The sequence below is a fragment of the Rhinolophus ferrumequinum genome, chromosome 24, assembly GCF_004115265.2.
Source record: "Rhinolophus ferrumequinum isolate MPI-CBG mRhiFer1 chromosome 24, mRhiFer1_v1.p, whole genome shotgun sequence".
NCBI classification, from domain to species: Eukaryota; Metazoa; Chordata; class Mammalia; order Chiroptera; family Rhinolophidae; genus Rhinolophus; species Rhinolophus ferrumequinum.
The window spans coordinates 14,181,036-14,197,914 of NC_046307.1; the positions used below are offsets into that span (position 1 = coordinate 14,181,036).

Here is a 16,879-nt window from a genome sequence, read left to right on the forward strand (position 1 = left end):
GCTTCCTGTGGGAATTAGAATACAGCAATTGTAGAAAGACAACTCTGTGTTTTCAGTAAGGATCATAAAGTAAAATTAATCCATAAACAATTCCTTGTTTAATATTTTAGCATACTATGAGACTTTAAAGAAAGTTAATATCATAGTTAAATGAACAGAATTCTTTGTTCTGTGACACCTGTTTTAGTTCATGTGAAGTTAGTGGGTTTCTAGTTACGCTTAAGTAAATTTAATTTCAATTCCTACTTTCTCTTTAGAAAGTTGATAACATTTGATACCATACAAATAGGTTACATCCGGTTTCTGCTTTCCCTGCCATAGATTTCTTAGGGTTAAGTTTGACAATCTGAGTTCTTGCTTTTTTATTTTTTGGAAGATGTTTTTGCATGTTGGTCTGGGTTGAATGCTTCTGAGTATCTGAAGCCATCTATTAATGAACTTGCTTTTTTTTTTTTTTTCCATGTACTTATTTTCCAGGTCAAGAGCAATCTGAATCCAAATGCAAAGGAGTTTGTTCCTGGGGTGAAGTACTAAAATATTTGAGTAGAACGGGGCCCTCTTTTGGTGGATGTAGCACAATTTCCACACTGTGAAGGCAGTATTAGAAGACTTAATTGTAAAAGCTCTCTCTTGTCACTGTGTTACACTTATGCATTGCCAAAGTTTTGTTAGTCTTGCATGCTTAATAAAAGTGCTGGGACTGTTATTATGTAAAAAGCTGTCAAACATTTACTGAAAATAGAATTGGCCCCATGGCTTGATGTGAAGACAGCGAGGAAAGAAGCACCAGTCAAGTTATGACAAAGCACCAAATTAAGAGACCTCTAAATCTTAGTGAATTTTCTTTTTTGAGGCTGAACTGGTCCCTTAGGGTTAATTAACACTTGTTAATGCCTAAACTTTTTTTAAATGAGTAAATTTAAATTAAATTCTGGTTGTTAAGCAAATTTCTCAGTTCAGACTTAAATTTGCATTTGTGCCCATCAAAAAGAATCTTCTGAGGAAGGCTTTAGTTAATTTGAAATAATACATTGTAGACAAGTATGTCTGGTTTCTGAGGTTACAAACTAGTGATCAGATTAGAACTAGTCCTGGCTTCTATGGTATGCTATCATGTGAGAAATACTGAATTCTCCTAATGTTACATCTGAGGAAGTATGTGATTTGAGAATTGCATCTTCCTGAGGAGTCAGTGCATCGTAGCTATGCCTGTGTGAAGTCTAACATTTGACCAATCCATAATCCAATTGAACTAAGAAATTGTACCGTGATTTGAGTGGTGCTTTTCCTTGCTTTGTTAACCATCACTACAATAGTCTGCAGCACAACTTTTCCTTTAACAAAGCTAGAACAGTTTTGGCTTCTTAAACTTCATATTTGGGTAGATTAAGCTGCCATACGTGTTCAGTGTGAATAGTGTTTAAGTTGAAAATATTGTAAAAAAATTATATTTTTTCAAAAATATTTAAAAAAATAAATAATAGTAGAACCGAGCTGATGGTTGTGTTTATTGGTGCTGAATGCAGACTCTCCAGTGGTGATACTCCAGTGTGGGCTCAGTGCCTCAGGACAACCCTGCTGGCAAGATGTGCTGAGAGAGCAGACTTTATTAGATCCCATTTTGTCAAGTATGTTGTTATGCAAGTATCTGTCCAAAATACAGCAGTCAAATAAACCCCATAGCTCCTTCCATAACCCATTTTGATCACCTCAGAATACAATGTGAGGGCAATTGTAGATATCCATGTTAAGAAACTTTGGCTGACCAATATAGTGGTAATCTTACTACTGTAACCTTAATTGGCTTCTACCCCTCACATTGCTGGTCTAATTGGACTGGTTTGCTATCTTCATTCATCTGGATCTTCCCCTTTTCCCCCTCACAAGCTTAGTTATAATATGTTTATGACTAATCTTTATTTGGGATAGGCTGTCGGTCAACAAGCAATTTCCCGGTTCCACACAATTCTGCCTCATGGCCCTACTCAGTTGTTGATAATGCCCTCTGTGCTTTTATTGAGCTTATTGGGCTCAAGATTAAGAAAGCCAGGTAATCAGTTCTTGCTCACCTTCTCCCTGGAGTGGGTGTGTGTGTGGGGGTGGGGGGCACCTGTGCCCCAGTGGTTTTTAATAGCTACTGCAACAAACTAATAAACAGGTTTTTAAAGAAACTCTAAAGCAGAGATGATCCTGCTTGGTTCTCGTTCTTTTTGGAGCCATGATACAACCAGTCCCCTTTGTTCTCTTAACAGCTCAGTATCACAAGTGGCACAGCAGGCTGCCAAATACACGAGGCTAACAGATCCTTTCTGAGCTCAGATGGGGGCAAATAAGTTCATTTCTACATACTGCCAAATTACCATAGTGCAGTATAATTAGAGATTATAAACTTAGGCATTGTAACCTAATGATTAAGAGCAAAGACTAGCCAGACTTCCTGGATGGGAATCCAGTGATCCTGGGGAAGTCACTTAACCTTTCTGTGACTTAGTTTCCACCTCTTTAAAATGTAATAACAGTATCTATTTCAGGATTGTGTAATTAATGTACATTAAACGCTTAAGATAGTCCCTGGCACATAGAAAGTTCTATTTAAGTGATTGTTGTTGTTATTGCTGTTAAGGAGTCATCTAGGCTAAACTCTCATTTTGTTGGAACTTTTCTTGTCTGTCTGAGGGAACATGCACATTAAAACTACTTTGATGTTTGGCTAGAGAGCCAGGCTTCTGCATTACAGGTAGAAATGGAAAGTTTCAGAGCATCGCTAACTCCATTTTGAAGTCCTTGAGATAAATGATCACCCCATCAGGGCCTCTTATGGCATAGTTTTAGGGTAACTGAAGTCATTCTGTTTTTGTTATGACGATTATTGAAACAAGGTATATGAGAGGATTTTTCCTGTTCTTGTGCTATGTCAGTATTTGTCAACCTTTTCCATGTCATAAAATGTTATTTGTTTAGCATACTGGAGTACAGAGGTGAAGCTGGCTGTCTGTGGCTGGAGTTTATGGCTCATGGGCTCCAGTTGATCCAGCTTCTGCCCAGATACCCAGAAGGCTAAAGGGATCATATGTCAGCATACTTGTAACCTCTCAGTGGCCCACTTGTTGGGAAGTTCTCTCACTATAAAATAGCTAAGGAGTTCTACTCAAAATCCATATATTGACTTTTTACCGTCTACCTTCCCTTTGAAGACACTCAAATAGGTCACAAAAACGGAAACTGAGTAGTTTGCTTTTTCTATGATTAAAGCATAAGAATGTTGTAATTTTTTTCAGCCCTCCCACAAGAGCCATAGACTAACATATCCTACCTTTCCTAGTAGTAATTTTTTAGACTTTGGTGCTCGCGGGCCCAGTGTCTCTACTTTCTGGAGTATCTTCTGGAACTGGAAGCTGGTCTTTTGACCTTGAAGAAAATCCTTTGAAGACTGGGCAAATAGGAATGTATTTCAGAAAGGCAATCCTTTTTACCACGTTCATCCCAATAGGGAAGTCATAGCTCTTGAGGCCAGTAGACATCTCACTGTTGGCGTGGGCTCCGGCTTTCCACTGGATCAGACCTCGTTCCTCTGGGCTCCCTGCAAGAGGGTAGTGGTGTCACTTAGCAGGTCCAGCCACCCTCTGTTACTTCCCCTTCCCATTACCTAGTCGGCAGGCAGACTTCTGGAATCGAGTGTCTTTTTTTTTCCTCCCCCCTTCTTCCGCCAGCTCTTGCTGCCTGCCGGCCACTCACGGTGGCACACAGTAGCCCATGGCAGTATTCCGCAGCCCACGCCAACCTTCAGCTGCTCACCGCAGCCCAGCTCCAGGGAGAGCTGTTCACAATCTTAGCTGTAGAGGGCGTAGCTCCCTGGCCCATGTGGGAATCGAGCCAGCGACCTCTGCATTAGGAACAGTGCTCCAACCACCTGAGCCACCGAGCCAGCCCCATCGAATGTTTTCATTCTCAAATATCTTCTGGTTCTAAAAAGTTGTTGAATCCATGATTTTCCAGCTCCTAACTTGACCAGAGCTCTAGGGAACCCTAGAGGATACTGGTTATAATTAGTATTTATTGCATATCTGCAGTGTGCCAGGCTCTACACTAAGTGCTTTAATTTTATTATCTCATTTCTTCAAAATACACCTTTAGTGGTGCGGCCGGTTAGCTCAATTGGTTAGAGCAAGGTGCTAATAACACCAAGATTGCTGGTTCGATCCCTGCATGGGCCAGTGTGAGCTGTGCCCTCCTTAAAAAAAAAAATACACCTTTAAGAGGTAGGTGTAAAGGCACTATTATACAAAATTTTATGATGAAGAAACAGGGACAAAGGTTAAGTAATTGTCATCTTACATCTTGAGTATGGGACTAGTCTGTGCTGGACTGATGGGCACCAAATAGTAAAACACTACTAATTAGTACTATTATGATTTCATATTTTGGAAATAAATTCTTGTTTTTATACTACAAATAATCAAGCTAAGTAAAGTCTTTGGTGATGGTAGGAATACACGAGATTTTTTACAGCTCGGGGAATTCGCTGTTAGGAAGTAGAGGAGGAGTGCATGATATTTGTGAGGTTTTCACAAGAGGGCTGGGGTTAACAAGACTGGCACAGTGTAAAGCTAGTGGCGAGAATAAGATTTCTACATGTTGGCAGCCCAGGCCAAACTGCTTTTAACCCAGTTGTATTTCCTGTCTTATGCTAGCATCTCCTCAAAACAAACTGTGACTTAACACTTTTTTGTTGTTCAGCCCTTTCAGTGTCTAACCCAGGGCCAAGTTGGTAAGTTGCTGTAGCATTTGGGGAACTAAATTGACTGGATGCGTAAAGGGAAAGAGTAAATGCAAAGTGGTATGTCAGCAAAGTGTGCCCCTCAGTTGTGTGAGTCCATGGTTAAGGACTGAGTTCTGAGCCAGCCAGACCTCGGTTTGAGTACAGGTTGTGTGACCTTAAGCAAATGATTTAACCACTCGGCTTCAGATTCCTCATCAATGCACTCTGAAGGACTGTTGAAGATTATGTGGCATAACATAAGATCCTTGGCAGAGATGGTTCCTGCAGGCAGTGGGTTGAAGGATGGGGATATGAGGAACTCAGTGAGAGTCTGAGACTGTTAACACCATCTCATTAGCTTAATCCATCTACTCAAATCACAGAGAAGCCCCTCAGTTTATAGCTGCCCACCTGATGCCCTCCATCTCCCCAGATTTCCTTGGCATTGAGGCTGCCAATTTCCTGTCTCAGGTCCACAGGATGGGCTGTTCTAGCCTCCAGCCCTGCTTCCTCTAAATGGGGAGAGGTGGGTACCATGATCGCGTACCACCCATCTGTTCAAGGAGTAGCTGCTACCAAGAGCTCCCTCATTATCTGTTGCTGTCTAAAATCCCTAAAAGTGCCAGGGATCCCTGGCCCTTCCCCGCCCGCACTCCAACCCACCAGCTGTGCACAGCCAACCTCTTTTTACTCCTGTGCTCTGAATAGACACTTGTATCGTCAAAGGGAAGCAAGTGGGGTCTATAGCTATGTTCAGCCTGATAAGTGGTGGGGAATGAAGGGCCATTGTCCTGCTACTCCCATCCCTCATCTCCCTGGACTGATGCAGTCTTTAGCCCCTGTCTCCACGGAGCTCTGTCTGATCTTCCAGTTACCCTGAAATCTGCCAGCAGAGGCAGGCAGTGTGCAATCCTGGGACACAGGCCATAGACTGCATCAGATGGACTTTGTTAAAATCCCAGATTTGCAACGTTTTAAATTTGCAAATATGACCTTCAGTGAGTCACTTAATTTCTCTGACTCTGTTTCCTCATACAAAATTGTATTGATAGTCTCCGCCTCACAGGATAGTTTCTGAGGATGAAATGAGATATTCAACTGTATGCCTGACCCATAGATGTTTGGTAAATGTTACTTACGCTTGATATTAGTTAGAGAATCTGGTAACATTTAGTTTTTATATATTTACTGGGCACATAAATGTGGTCCAGCAGGGAACATTCTCGGGGACCCTCACAAAATATCCTCCATAATTCCTGCAAAAAGCCCTAATAGCAAAGAGAAATATTAGGGACTCTTCCAGTAGCCAGTGCATATTAGGAGTGGGTTTTGCCAACAAACTGATCCTACATTTGTATCTGTCCTACTCTAAGAAAGCAAAGGCACCCCTCACCTTAGTGGCTATCAAGAAATGGAGAGGAAACAACTCACAGGGCCCAGAATGAGCCCTGACCCCACCCCTTCCAGACCTGTGAGGTATGTCTGTGTCTCTGGCCAGTGGACTCCCTCCAGCCAGTGGGCACTTCACCAGCCCATCTGTTCCTGCTTCTCCCTGCAGGGGCTGCATCACATCAGACCTGGCCACAGCTCTGGTTCAGGGGCCAGGTGTTGGAGTGCAGATGAGCCCAGCCTAGTTACGTGTTTCCCTCACAGGTCTGATCCATACCTGGCACTGTATTGTCCAATATGAAAGCGAGGCACCCACCCACAAACATCTCCGTGGTCAGCAGCACAGTCAGAATCTGGTCCATTTCAGGGATGCCTGTGGAATAGGCCAAGGGCCAATGGGTGTCATGGCCCCATCTGGAGAGCAGAGCACAGGGACATTCTCCCAACTTGTGGAGCTTGCTGACTTCCTTGAGCAGGTATGGAGCTGGCATGGTACAGACCTCGACTTTCAAGCCTGTCTGCACCTCTGTCTCACCTACCCTTGGATTCAAATCCAGTTTTGCCAGTTGCTCCTTGTCTTGGGACAAAATCATTTAAGCCTCACTTTCCTCATCTACGACATGGAGGTGATAATGGTATCTGTCTCGGGAAGCTGTTGTGAAAATTAAATGAGCACATGTAAAGCTCAATACCTGTCCACAGAAAGGACACCTGCGAATTAATTAGCCTCTCAGTTGCTGATTAACATCCAGAGCTGGGCAGGAATTATGGCTCTCGCTGTATGGAGCCTTTGAGGGAGGGGGCTGTGCTCAGAGTCGGGCCCACCATACCTCCCCCACCCCTGGTGACAGACAGGTGGGGGCACCTGTGTTGATGGCGCCGGGGTTGGACTCCAGGTAATTTGGCAGCGTGAGCCCGAAGAACATGGAAAATCCGAGCACGAAGAGGTTGCGGGAGGAGTTCATGTCCACGAACTGCAGATTGGACAGCCCCACGGCGGTAATCATGCCTGAGGGCGCAGGAGACCGCTGGAGGCGCTGCGCGGGCCGGGCGGGCTCCACTGCTCTGCGGCAGCGCTGAGACCCGGCGCTCGCGCGCGGCACTCACCGAATAGGGTGCAGAACATGCCTCCCAAGATGGGGTCAGGGAGCGAAGCGAAGAGGGCCGTGAATTTGCCAATGGTGCCCAGGACCAGCATGATGCCAGCACCGTACTGCACTACACGCCGGCTGCCGACCTGCCAGGGAGCCAGGGGGCGGGGCTAGAGCCAGGGGGCGGGGCCGAGAGGGTGAGTTCCAGGGGAGGGTGGGGCTTGGGACAAGAGCGAGACACAAATGAGCCAGGGCTTGATGCAAGGCAGGGCCTCTCAAAGAGGGTGAAACTGGGCCAAACTCGGGACTGGCTTGGGGCGGGGCGTGCAGCACAGGAGTGGGAGTGGGGTTCTGTGCTGCTCGGACTCGGCGCAGCACCTTGGTTATACCCAGGACGCCAATGTTGGGGCTGGACGAGGTGGACCCGTTGCCCGTGCCCAACAGCCCTGCGATAATGCAGCAGATGCCTTCGGTGAAGATACCCCTGTAAAGAAAGGGAGTGTGAGGGGTCGGGTTGTGGGGGTTGGTCCAACCTCAGCCCTGGCTTGTGTCCTCTCATCACCCTGGCCCAGCTGCTTGCCTTCTGGGGGCTATGAAAGCTGCAACTATCTGTCTGCAGTACTGCCCACTCCAGGCCAGAGGTAGGTCTGGGAACCAGGAGCTCAGGTCTGAGCACTAGTCCCATTACCACTTACTCCCTTAGGCAATTCTGGGCTTCAATTTCGTCATCTGTAAAATGGGAATAAGGGTACGTGTCTCACAGAGTCATTAGTGGATTGCATAAGAGAATGCACACTGACGACTAGGTACATGGAAGGTTGTCAATGACCGTGTAGTTTCCCTCAGACTTCATAATCTCCTCAGCTAGTCCCGACACAGACTGAATGATGAGAATATCCCCATTTCATAAGTAAGAAGAATGAGGTCTGGAGAGCATAGTGACTTGGCTTAGTCCACACTTTGGGACTCAACCTTGTCCCTACATTTGCTTCCTGAGTGGCCCCAGAGAGGATCAGATACTGGGGAGAGCAGATGGGCATACCTGTTGATAGCATGTACTGGAGGGGGTGGCGCACCAGCCAGGCGGGCACAAGCATAGTAATCTCCAATGGACTCAATGATGCCTGCCAGAGTGGCACTGAACATTCCCAGGACAGCAGCGGCAGTCACCGTGGGCAGGCCCCACTGACCTGGGTGGGGGTGGGGGGAGACAGGAGGATGGATGCCAGGCCCCTGGGTGAGCTGGGGAGTGGACTAGGCAGTTTTGGGGTGGGTGGGTGTGGATAAGGGGATCTCAAGCTAGGGTGGGAGCTGTACAGTTGTGGAGCTTATTTGGCATCACTCCGAGTCAAGAAGCTGGAGTGAGGCTTTGTCTGAGTTTACAGCACTCAGCCCAGCACACGATACAGAGGCAGCTAATGCTAGTTTTATCATCAGCTGGATTGGGATCAGCAGGGGCTTCATAGATGGTCTCAGTTAGAGGCAGAGTGGCCCAGGTAAGGTCACTCACATGGGTAGGGGATTCGGATCCAGGGTGCAATAGCCATGATGTCCCCTCGGGCATCTGTTCGTGCCTGGAAGCCATAGGCTGTAGGGTCTGTGGGCAGCACATCCGTCAGGGTCAGGACATAGCAGAGCAGCCACATGGTCATGATGGCCAGCACAATCTGAAGTGGGGAGGGGCGAGGGGCACACCAAGGGCGCTGGAGGTCGTGTTCCCAGCTAACCAGCCCCTACCTTAGCTCCAGCCCCAGCTCCAGCCTTTGCCCCAGGCCTAGATCCCAACCCCAACACCTGCTCCAGCCCCTGGCTGGGACCTCATCTCTATTCTGGCTCTACCAGTAGCACCCCTGCTGTTCCAGCCCTCGCCCCACCTTGACCCCCGACACAGGTCCAGCCCCTGCCCTAGGCCCAGCCCCAGCCCCAGCTGCGTGTCAGCAACTCACCGGAAACATCTTGAATATCTGGATGCGGAAGAGAGTGAGGCCCTTGCCCCAGCGGTAGACAGGCAGCAGGAAGGTGAGGTTGCGCAGGTACTGGGAGAAGAGGACGATCAGGAGAATGGAGCTGGGGGCAGAGGCACATGCGAGAGATGGCTGGTAGGCTGGGCTGGGAGCAGGAGCCAGGACTAAGGGGGAAGGACATGGAGGAGGTGAGGGGGCTGGGGCTGGGCAAAGATCAGTCCTGGTGCCCACTTACCAAGCTGAGATGCCCCAGTGGGAACCAGCTCTGTCACCAGCAGCTTGGAAGACAGAGAGACCAATAAGGGAGACAGTGGGGGTGACTGTGAGAGGCCCAATGTAGCTGAGCAGGGCCCCAGGCAGCCCCATCAGCCCGATCACCACTTCCACTGTGCTGGACACCATGATTGCACCCTGGACCTGGAAGAGCCAAGATCAATGTAGAAGCTATGATCTCTACATAAAAACACGCTCTTGGACCACCCCCTCGCATACCCCAATTCAGCAGTGGCTCTCACTCCCATCTAGTTCCCTCCTCAGGTACAGGTCTCTTCTACCCATGTGCAAGCCCACCTCTCGTATCCTTGGGTGCCAGATATGAGAGGTGTTCAGGGGCAGACTCCAGTTTCCGTAGATCTCCTCTGGGGGCAGAGATAGGGACACACACACATATGAACAGGGAACAGACACAGAGGGAGAGAAGATGCTGCCATGAATGCACCCTGGTGTCTGGAACAGTTGCCCAGACCTCCAGGTTCCTGGGCCCTCCTCTCCACCACAGACCCCAGAAGTGTGCCCACCTTCTGGGGGGCATTTCCATCTCTCCAGGGCCAGGATGGCTTTGGCTGGAACCAGAAATGCAAAGGCACTAGCCTGGAACAGCGGCAGCCTGGAAGGAGAAGCACAGAGCAGCAGAGTGGGGGGCAGGGGCAAGGAGACGGGAAGGGGGGAGGGGCATAGGGAGAGACAGAGAACCTCTCACAGGTACAGACACACAGAGGAGCAAGGGCAGACGCACAGCAGAGGGAAGGCATTGAGGCCACAGGCAGGAGTCTAACATTTTGGGGAACCAAGGAAAAAAACAAATGGAGAACCTAGCCCTACAACCCGCCCCTTTCCTTCTCAACACCAGCTCCTGCACTGTGAGGGGCCACATACACAGAAGTGGATAGCTCCATTCTTGATTCCAAGCTCCACTCACAACCTTCCTCCCTCCTCTCACCACATAAATAACCATGCTTTGGCCACCCTGGCCTAGGGCTGTATACACAGGGCAGGGTGTCCCCAGGAGGATGGACCATTGAAGAGGCCCACACAGGCCCAGGAAGCAGGGAAGCAGGTGGTCCTGATTACCCCAAGTAAGGCTTAATGAGGGGCACGGTCCCTTAAACCCACAGACTGCTCGTCTTTGAGGAGCACCAGGGGCCCAGGGCAGGATCCCAGCTGCCTGGCTCTAAGGCTGGCTCGGGAAAAGAAGCAACAGGTGGGGGCGGATAGCAGCTCTTTTTGTCCCATGAGTCCTCTGAGAGAGACCACCTGTTCTGCTGTGTGGACTGCTGTGGGGAGGGGGGCGGGAGAGGGGAGGCAGGGCAGCTCACCGGATGCCCAGTGTGGTCTGGATGAGGGTGGTGATGCCTACGCAGGTGAAGATGGTGCCAATGAGCTGGCTGACCATGTGTTGGTCACGGCCCACACACAGCGCCTCAGCCAGGAGGAAGGGCACAGCGATGGTGCCACTGAAGCATGTCAGGTAATGCTAGGAGGTGGGGGGAGTGCATGAGGCATGGCCCGTGGAGCTCAGAGGGAAACAGGGCCCCAAACAGTCCTCAAGCCTGCCTCAGTGGGCCTGTATCCATGCCACCCTTAGCAATGTACCCACCAGGACTGACTCTCCCATAGGGGATTCCAGAAGTCTACTGCTCACCTCTCTGGGGATTACTAATCTGCCCCCAAATAATTCCTGCGTCATCTGTGGAATGGGCCCTCTTCCCTGTCTCTGTCACTCTGCCGAGCAGGTGATACTTGCTCCCAGGCGGTTAATTCTCTCTCAGATCCCATAGAGCCTCTTCCCCACCCCTGTTTGGTGACAGTCACTGTAGGCTGACCTTAGGTTTCTCTTCCTGTTACCCAAGATAACCTTGGTGGCCAGGGAGGGGGCTGGGATCCCAGGGAGCCTACAGAGTGGTGGTGGGGAGTCCCTGGGGGGAAGCCCACCTGGAAGCCCAGCAGGATGCACAGGTACCAGGGTGGCACATCTTCGATCTTGTACAACATGTCAGACTTTGGCTCTGTAGGCAGGGGCACCGGTGGGTCCCTTGTGGAGGTCCCTGCTAAGCCCAGGGCCACATGCTGGGGACAGCAGAGAACAGTAACTCAGGGTGAAGTGTAGACAGTGGTAAAGTCGATTCTGTCACGGAATCAATCAGGTGCCTGAGTGGCCTGTCAGCTCCTCAGAATGGGGTCTGATTCTGGGGTCCTCACCTTCCTCATGGTTCATCTACCCAGCTGTCTCTTGGCCAGGCTATACCTGGCTCCCACTTCACACTGCTCTGTGCAGGGGTGAGTTCACTGTACTGGCCTCTGGAGTCCTCAGGACCTGGGCATTCTAGCCAAAGGAATGGGCCCCTAAGTCAGGAGGCCTAGGGGGACATCAGGAGAGGGGACCAAGAGGGCTGGAGACTGGACAAACCCTCTTGGGCCCACTCTGGTCCCACATCTGCCCTCTGGAAGTCCTTTGGGTGTTACTGCAGGGAAAGGGTAGTTTGGGCCCCTACTGGCCCCCAAGCTGGAGTCAGCCGGTCCTCAAGCTGAAGTCTTCTTCACCCCCACTGCCACCCCTATCCTATCCCCCAATTGCCGCGTTCAACCTGAGATGGTCAGTCTTGATCAAGTTCATCAGAAGCTTTGTCTCTGCCCTCCCAGGGAGAAGGTCTATGCAGTCCCTCCAGCCCCCACCCTGCCTGCCGCCACCCAGCTCCCACCCATCCCCAGCACCTGTGTCTGGCCCTCAGGTTCCTCCTGGGCCCTCATCGTTGGGGCATAGGTGTCAGCAGTTCCTGAGGAGAAGAGGGGATGGCTATACGAAGGCAAAGGAGGACTTTACTCCACATATCAGATACTGTTCGAAGTAAATCTGTAACCAGATCCCCAGCTCCAATCGCGATTGCGAAAACAAGATCCTGGGTGGAGGTAATGTATTAACTCTGGCCGTAGTGGAGTGGTAAAAGGCCGCCAAAGCCTCTGCCAGGTACACCTCCTGCACACACCTCAGCCTGGGCATGGGACCTGTTCTTGGCTTCTAAGAAAGGGCCATAGTAGGAGGTGAAGTGTAAACAGTCTTGGAAGATTACCAAGCCCTGGATGAGGAGTAGAAACAGGCACTTACTATGTCACCCTCTGAAGGAGGCTTTTCCGCACTGATTAATAACAAGTTAATCATTGTCATCATCATAAATACTCTCATTATCGAGAGATGACTGCATACCAGGCAATATATGCACTGTCACGTTTAACCCCAGATGCTGGGCGCTGTCAACCTCTTTTACAGCTGAGGAAACAGATTAGATGTGATGTGACCAAGTCCAAACAGGTAGCAAGATTGTAGAAAACCGTTCCTAAAATTCAGGCTGGCCTGAATTCCCACATGCTGTAAATCATATATTAAATGTGATGAGGCACTGCCGTCCCCACCACCGCGGCTCAGCCCTCAGCGTCCCTGAGGCACACAACAGATGAGCTGCTGGAGAAGAAGCTGCGAAGGCTGGCTCAGCCTCGCAAGTCCCTCATGTCAGGACGAGGATTGCCTTCCCCTCCTAGCCAGGACAGGCTACGTAATCTGTGGGACCCAGTGCAAAATAAGAATGCAGGGCTCCTGTTCCAAAAGGATGATGAATTTTAACACAGCAACAGCAGATCATTAAACCAAATGTGGAGTCTCTCTAAGCACTGGGCCCTGTGTGGCGGCATGTCACACAGCCCCAGAAGCCCAGTCTCTTTCCCTCCTGGCAGGTCCAGCCCAGCCTAGCCATGGGGCCTGGAGCTGGCTGAGAGGGCCTGGGAGGTGCCCAGGAACTGAGGCTCTTCAGCTGGTGGGGGCTGGACCTGCGGTCTCCGGTTCTGCTCCCCTCAGTGCTGCCCCAACCCCACCACCCCTAGGGCCCACCTACTCTGGGTTGCTCTGCCCAGGGCCAGGCCCTGCTCAGAGGGCCCACAGACAGCACCACTGTCCAGCTGGGCAGGAGCTTCATGCCACAGCCCTGAATCCGTCAGCCTGTCCAGCTTCCAGCCTGTTCCTCTGTCTGCCTGTCCTTTCCTCTCCCTTCTTGGCTTCTGCTTCCAGGTCCCCAAAGTTGTCTGACCAGTTCGAGGCTGTAGAGCTGCTTCTCAGCACTTTCCTCTCCACCCTCTCCTCCCCAGCACTCCTCAGGCAGAGCCCCACCCCTTCCACTCCCCTGGACATTCAATTCAACCCAAACCACACACTATACACAAAGACAAGGTTGCCCATGGTCTCAGGTGTAGTCACACAAAGGACCCACAACACGCAGACTCAGATACAGAGTCTCTAAATCACTCTACATAAACACAGGGCCATATCATGTTCTCTCAGCTCTGCACCTGAAACTGCCAAACCGCCAGTGGCTCAGCCGTTCCTTAAGCACTGGCTCCCCTCTAGGAGAGAACCTCCAGGTTCTCTCCTGGAGCCGGGGCAAGAGAGGAGGGGCATCACGCAGATCCGGAACAGGTGATGGAATGTAGGAGGCTGGGCTGCAGTTCAGCTCAGGGAAGCTAGAGTGGTCAGGGCATGTCTGGGATACCCTCGTTCCTCCGGCAATGACCTTCCCCCACCTCAACATCTGAATCCCCTCCCAGCCCCACCACTACTCAGCCTGGGACTTGTGCTGAGCCTCCTTTGTTGTCTAAGCCTTGGTTTCTGTGTGTGTCATCTGGGGATTAGAGTATCTGTTCTGTCCACCTCCCAGGGCTTCGGGGGATCAGAGAGATACTCATAAAGGAAACTGCAAGTTGTAATACCACCTGACTCCAGGTTCCCAGACCCAAGTGGGCCCCAAATAGGGCCCTTGTCTCTATTGCTAAAGGAAGAGCCCCAGGACAAAAGAATTTCTGGAGGGAGTAGAACTTAGAGCCAAGAGGCTGAATCGAGCCTTTTCCAAGAACCCTGCCCCATCCTGTCCCAGATGGGCATGCAGAGCCCAACTATGTCAGCTGGGGTCCGATACAGAATCTAGAAAGTGATCAGCCTCTGGGCGTAGACCCAGTGAGACTAGTGTTTTGGGAGGTGCCCCAATAGCACCATGTGGTCCAGTAGGTGTGTCCACAAGGTGGCCTGCTTCTGGAGGTTTCCATGGTTTTTCTTTCTCTCTCCTGACAGATCTGTGGTTTCACCGTTCTCATAACTGGATCCATATGTCTTTGACTGCTCGTTGACATTTCCAACCATGACAGATCTCATTTACCTCTGGAAAATTGTGAGGGTGTGTATTTGGCTCTCTAGGAGCGACATGAGCAGAAACACCAATGTCTGTCCTTTCAACCGCCAAGCACCTTTTGCAGAGAAGGAATGGAGGTCATTGGGTTTTATTTGAGTCCTGTGGGGAAGGCCTCCCCGCTCCTAGAGCTGGAGAAGGGAGGGAGAGTGACAACACAGAAGAGCAAGGCCTCTCTGCCCTGGGGCAGCCTGCAGAAAGGAATGGGGCAAATCCAGAAGCCCATCCTTCTCCCCTCTTCAGGGGCGACGACAAAGGGGAAAGCGGAGTTAGACTAGAGCTCTGCCCTTGTGACTGGTGCCTCTTCTGAGCAGGGCCCCTGGAAGCCTTCACACAGCAATGCCTTCAGAGCCCCTTGGCCTTGTTGGTGGGCTTCATAGATCTGGTCTTCTCCAAACTCCCCCAGGTAGTGCAAACACATCACGGAGAGCCTAGAGGAGCCCAGCAGGAGCCTCAGATCTGGCCAGCCTACAGGGGGCAGACTAAGGCTCCAAGGGCTCCATCCCACTCCCACCCTCCTGTCATACCTGGTGGGCCAGGGGCCCCCCGTGATCATCACACTGATGCTTGGCTCCTGCCCATTGCTAAGTCCTGGACCCGTGAGACGTTTTACCTGGTTCACTTCTCGGACTCCATAGCTGGAGGCAGTGGGGAGGAGAGCAACACAGCGTTAGTGAGAGCTCTGCCAGCAGGGGACTCATTTCCATAGGAAGCTGTGCACACCGGGCATTTGCTGAATGTAGCGCCCAGATTCTGATCTTCCCTTATGGAAAACTGAGGACCAGAGAGGGGAAGATCCTGGCCCACAATCACACAACGACCTTGTCCCCTGGCCACCTGCCCTTCTAGTTGCTCCCAGCTCCAGAGCTCAGAGTTGGTCCCAGCCTGTCCCCTACCTTGCACCAGAGCCCTAGTGGAGTGTGTGTGGAGTGTGAGTGTGAGAGTGGGAACCTCCACCCGACAGCCCTGCCCCTGGAGGAAGGAGGTGGGGACCAGATTTTCAACTCACTCTTGCCAGGTCTGGGAGCAGCTCCGGTCCAGGACGTCTGTGTATTCTGACTCACTCAGCTCCCGACGACCCCCAGAGTCTGGGGTATGAAGCTTGGCCTCTGCCTTTGCCAGATGTTGCCACATCTGGAACAAGGAGGGGCTAAGAGCCAGGGCTTTGGGATGGCTCGGTGTGGGGGAGGGGAGGATAGGAGCCTGGGTCTCTGGGGGAGAATGAGGTGACAGGGAGCCTTTTGAGCAGGAAGCACCTGTGAGGCAGGCTTCATGACCCTCTCCTAGGTTCCAAAGCTGGGACTGAGCCAGCTGAGGCAGGATTCACTTTCCTGGGGTGGGGTAGATGGATGGGAAATGCTGAGGTGGAAGGTTAGGCCTGGGCACTGGGGCCTCTACCCCAGTTTCTAAGTGTCCATCAGTGCATGCTATTTTAAACCACAAGAACAAGGAAAGAAAAAACTATATATACCCATCTTCAATGACACGTGTACTCATAGGCCCCTTCCCTCCCACCGATATACTCAGGCACGCTTGATAGGCTGTGTGTGAACTCAGACACACACATACTCATATACATGCACTTGGCACACATGCACACATACACCAGTGCTCCTCAGTCAGGTTTCAGGAAGGAGTCCAGACCTGAGGATGGGCCTGGAAAAGAAGGTGACTCCCTGGGGTCTCAAGGTACTGTGGGTTGTCCCAGATTGTTTGGTCTCTTTGGGCAGACAGATGGGTCAACTGAGGCTTGGAGGCTCTGGTGAGGTGAAGATGGCAATATCATGGAAGTCTGAGTCTAGCTGGATGACTGGGGGTGGGGGTTTGGGGCTCAAAGGCCAGTGGTACAATCTGAGGTAGATGGAGGGGTCTGGCTTGAGGAGGCGCCTGGGCAGGGGAACTGCTGGGGGAGGAACTCACCTGGTAGGAGACCGCCTTGCAGGCATCACAACGCAGATGAGCTGGCATATGAGCTGAATACTTCTCCTCATCATCCAGCTCTGGGGCAGTGGCTGTGAACGGGGCACTGTCCCCCAGGCCTTCTGGGATAGCCCAGGCTCCCAGCAACAGCAGTAGCAGCGGCAGTGACAGCCTCATGGTCCGTGGAGCAGCTCAGTGAGCATGGGCTGTGGCTGGGATGCAGGTGTACGCATGAGTGCAGCAGGGGCTGTC

At 50.9% G+C, this 16,879-nt stretch overlaps 3 protein-coding genes across 4 annotated transcripts in view; 1 reads left to right on the forward strand and 2 right to left on the reverse strand.

Annotated features, from left to right (window-relative positions):
• PAIP2 (poly(A) binding protein interacting protein 2) overlaps nt 1–1,490 on the forward strand; it is a 17,578-nt gene extending 16,088 nt beyond the window's left edge. The window contains exon 4 of the mRNA XM_033096114.1: nt 478–1,490. Within this exon, the coding sequence (XP_032952005.1) occupies nt 478–534 (57 nt within the window). The 3' untranslated portion in view covers nt 535–1,490. The remainder of the gene's footprint in view (nt 1–477) is intronic.
• SLC23A1 (solute carrier family 23 member 1) lies at nt 1,490–13,534 on the reverse strand. 2 transcript variants are annotated; one of them, XM_033096111.1, is made up of 16 exons: nt 13,363–13,534; nt 12,195–12,256; nt 11,415–11,549; nt 10,799–10,956; nt 10,001–10,089; nt 9,774–9,841; nt 9,439–9,620; nt 9,186–9,306; nt 8,750–8,906; nt 8,282–8,429; nt 7,618–7,723; nt 7,256–7,385; nt 7,014–7,157; nt 6,426–6,521; nt 3,314–3,580; nt 1,490–1,591 (listed from the first exon to the last, which is right to left on the reverse strand). In XM_033096111.1, exons 1-15 carry the CDS (start codon nt 13,445–13,447, stop codon nt 3,333–3,335), a joined length of 1,929 nt encoding a protein of 642 aa, XP_032952002.1. In that variant the 5' UTR covers nt 13,448–13,534; the 3' UTR covers nt 1,490–1,591; nt 3,314–3,332. The 2 variants fall into 2 exon arrangements, with proteins under 2 accessions (XP_032952002.1, XP_032952003.1); XM_033096112.1 differs by lacking the exon at nt 13,363–13,534 and having other exon boundaries at nt 11,415–11,607; nt 12,195–12,273.
• Nucleotides 13,535–14,793: 1,259 nt separating this feature from the next.
• Nucleotides 14,794–16,840, reverse strand: MZB1 (marginal zone B and B1 cell specific protein). The gene is made up of 4 exons (XM_033096574.1): nt 16,628–16,840; nt 15,717–15,841; nt 15,235–15,345; nt 14,794–15,138 (listed from the first exon to the last, which is right to left on the reverse strand). The coding sequence occupies exons 1-4, from the start codon at nt 16,802–16,804 to the stop codon at nt 14,982–14,984; spliced, it is 570 nt and encodes a 189-aa protein (XP_032952465.1). The 5' UTR covers nt 16,805–16,840; the 3' UTR covers nt 14,794–14,981.
• Between the last annotated feature and the right edge of the window lie 39 nt (nt 16,841–16,879).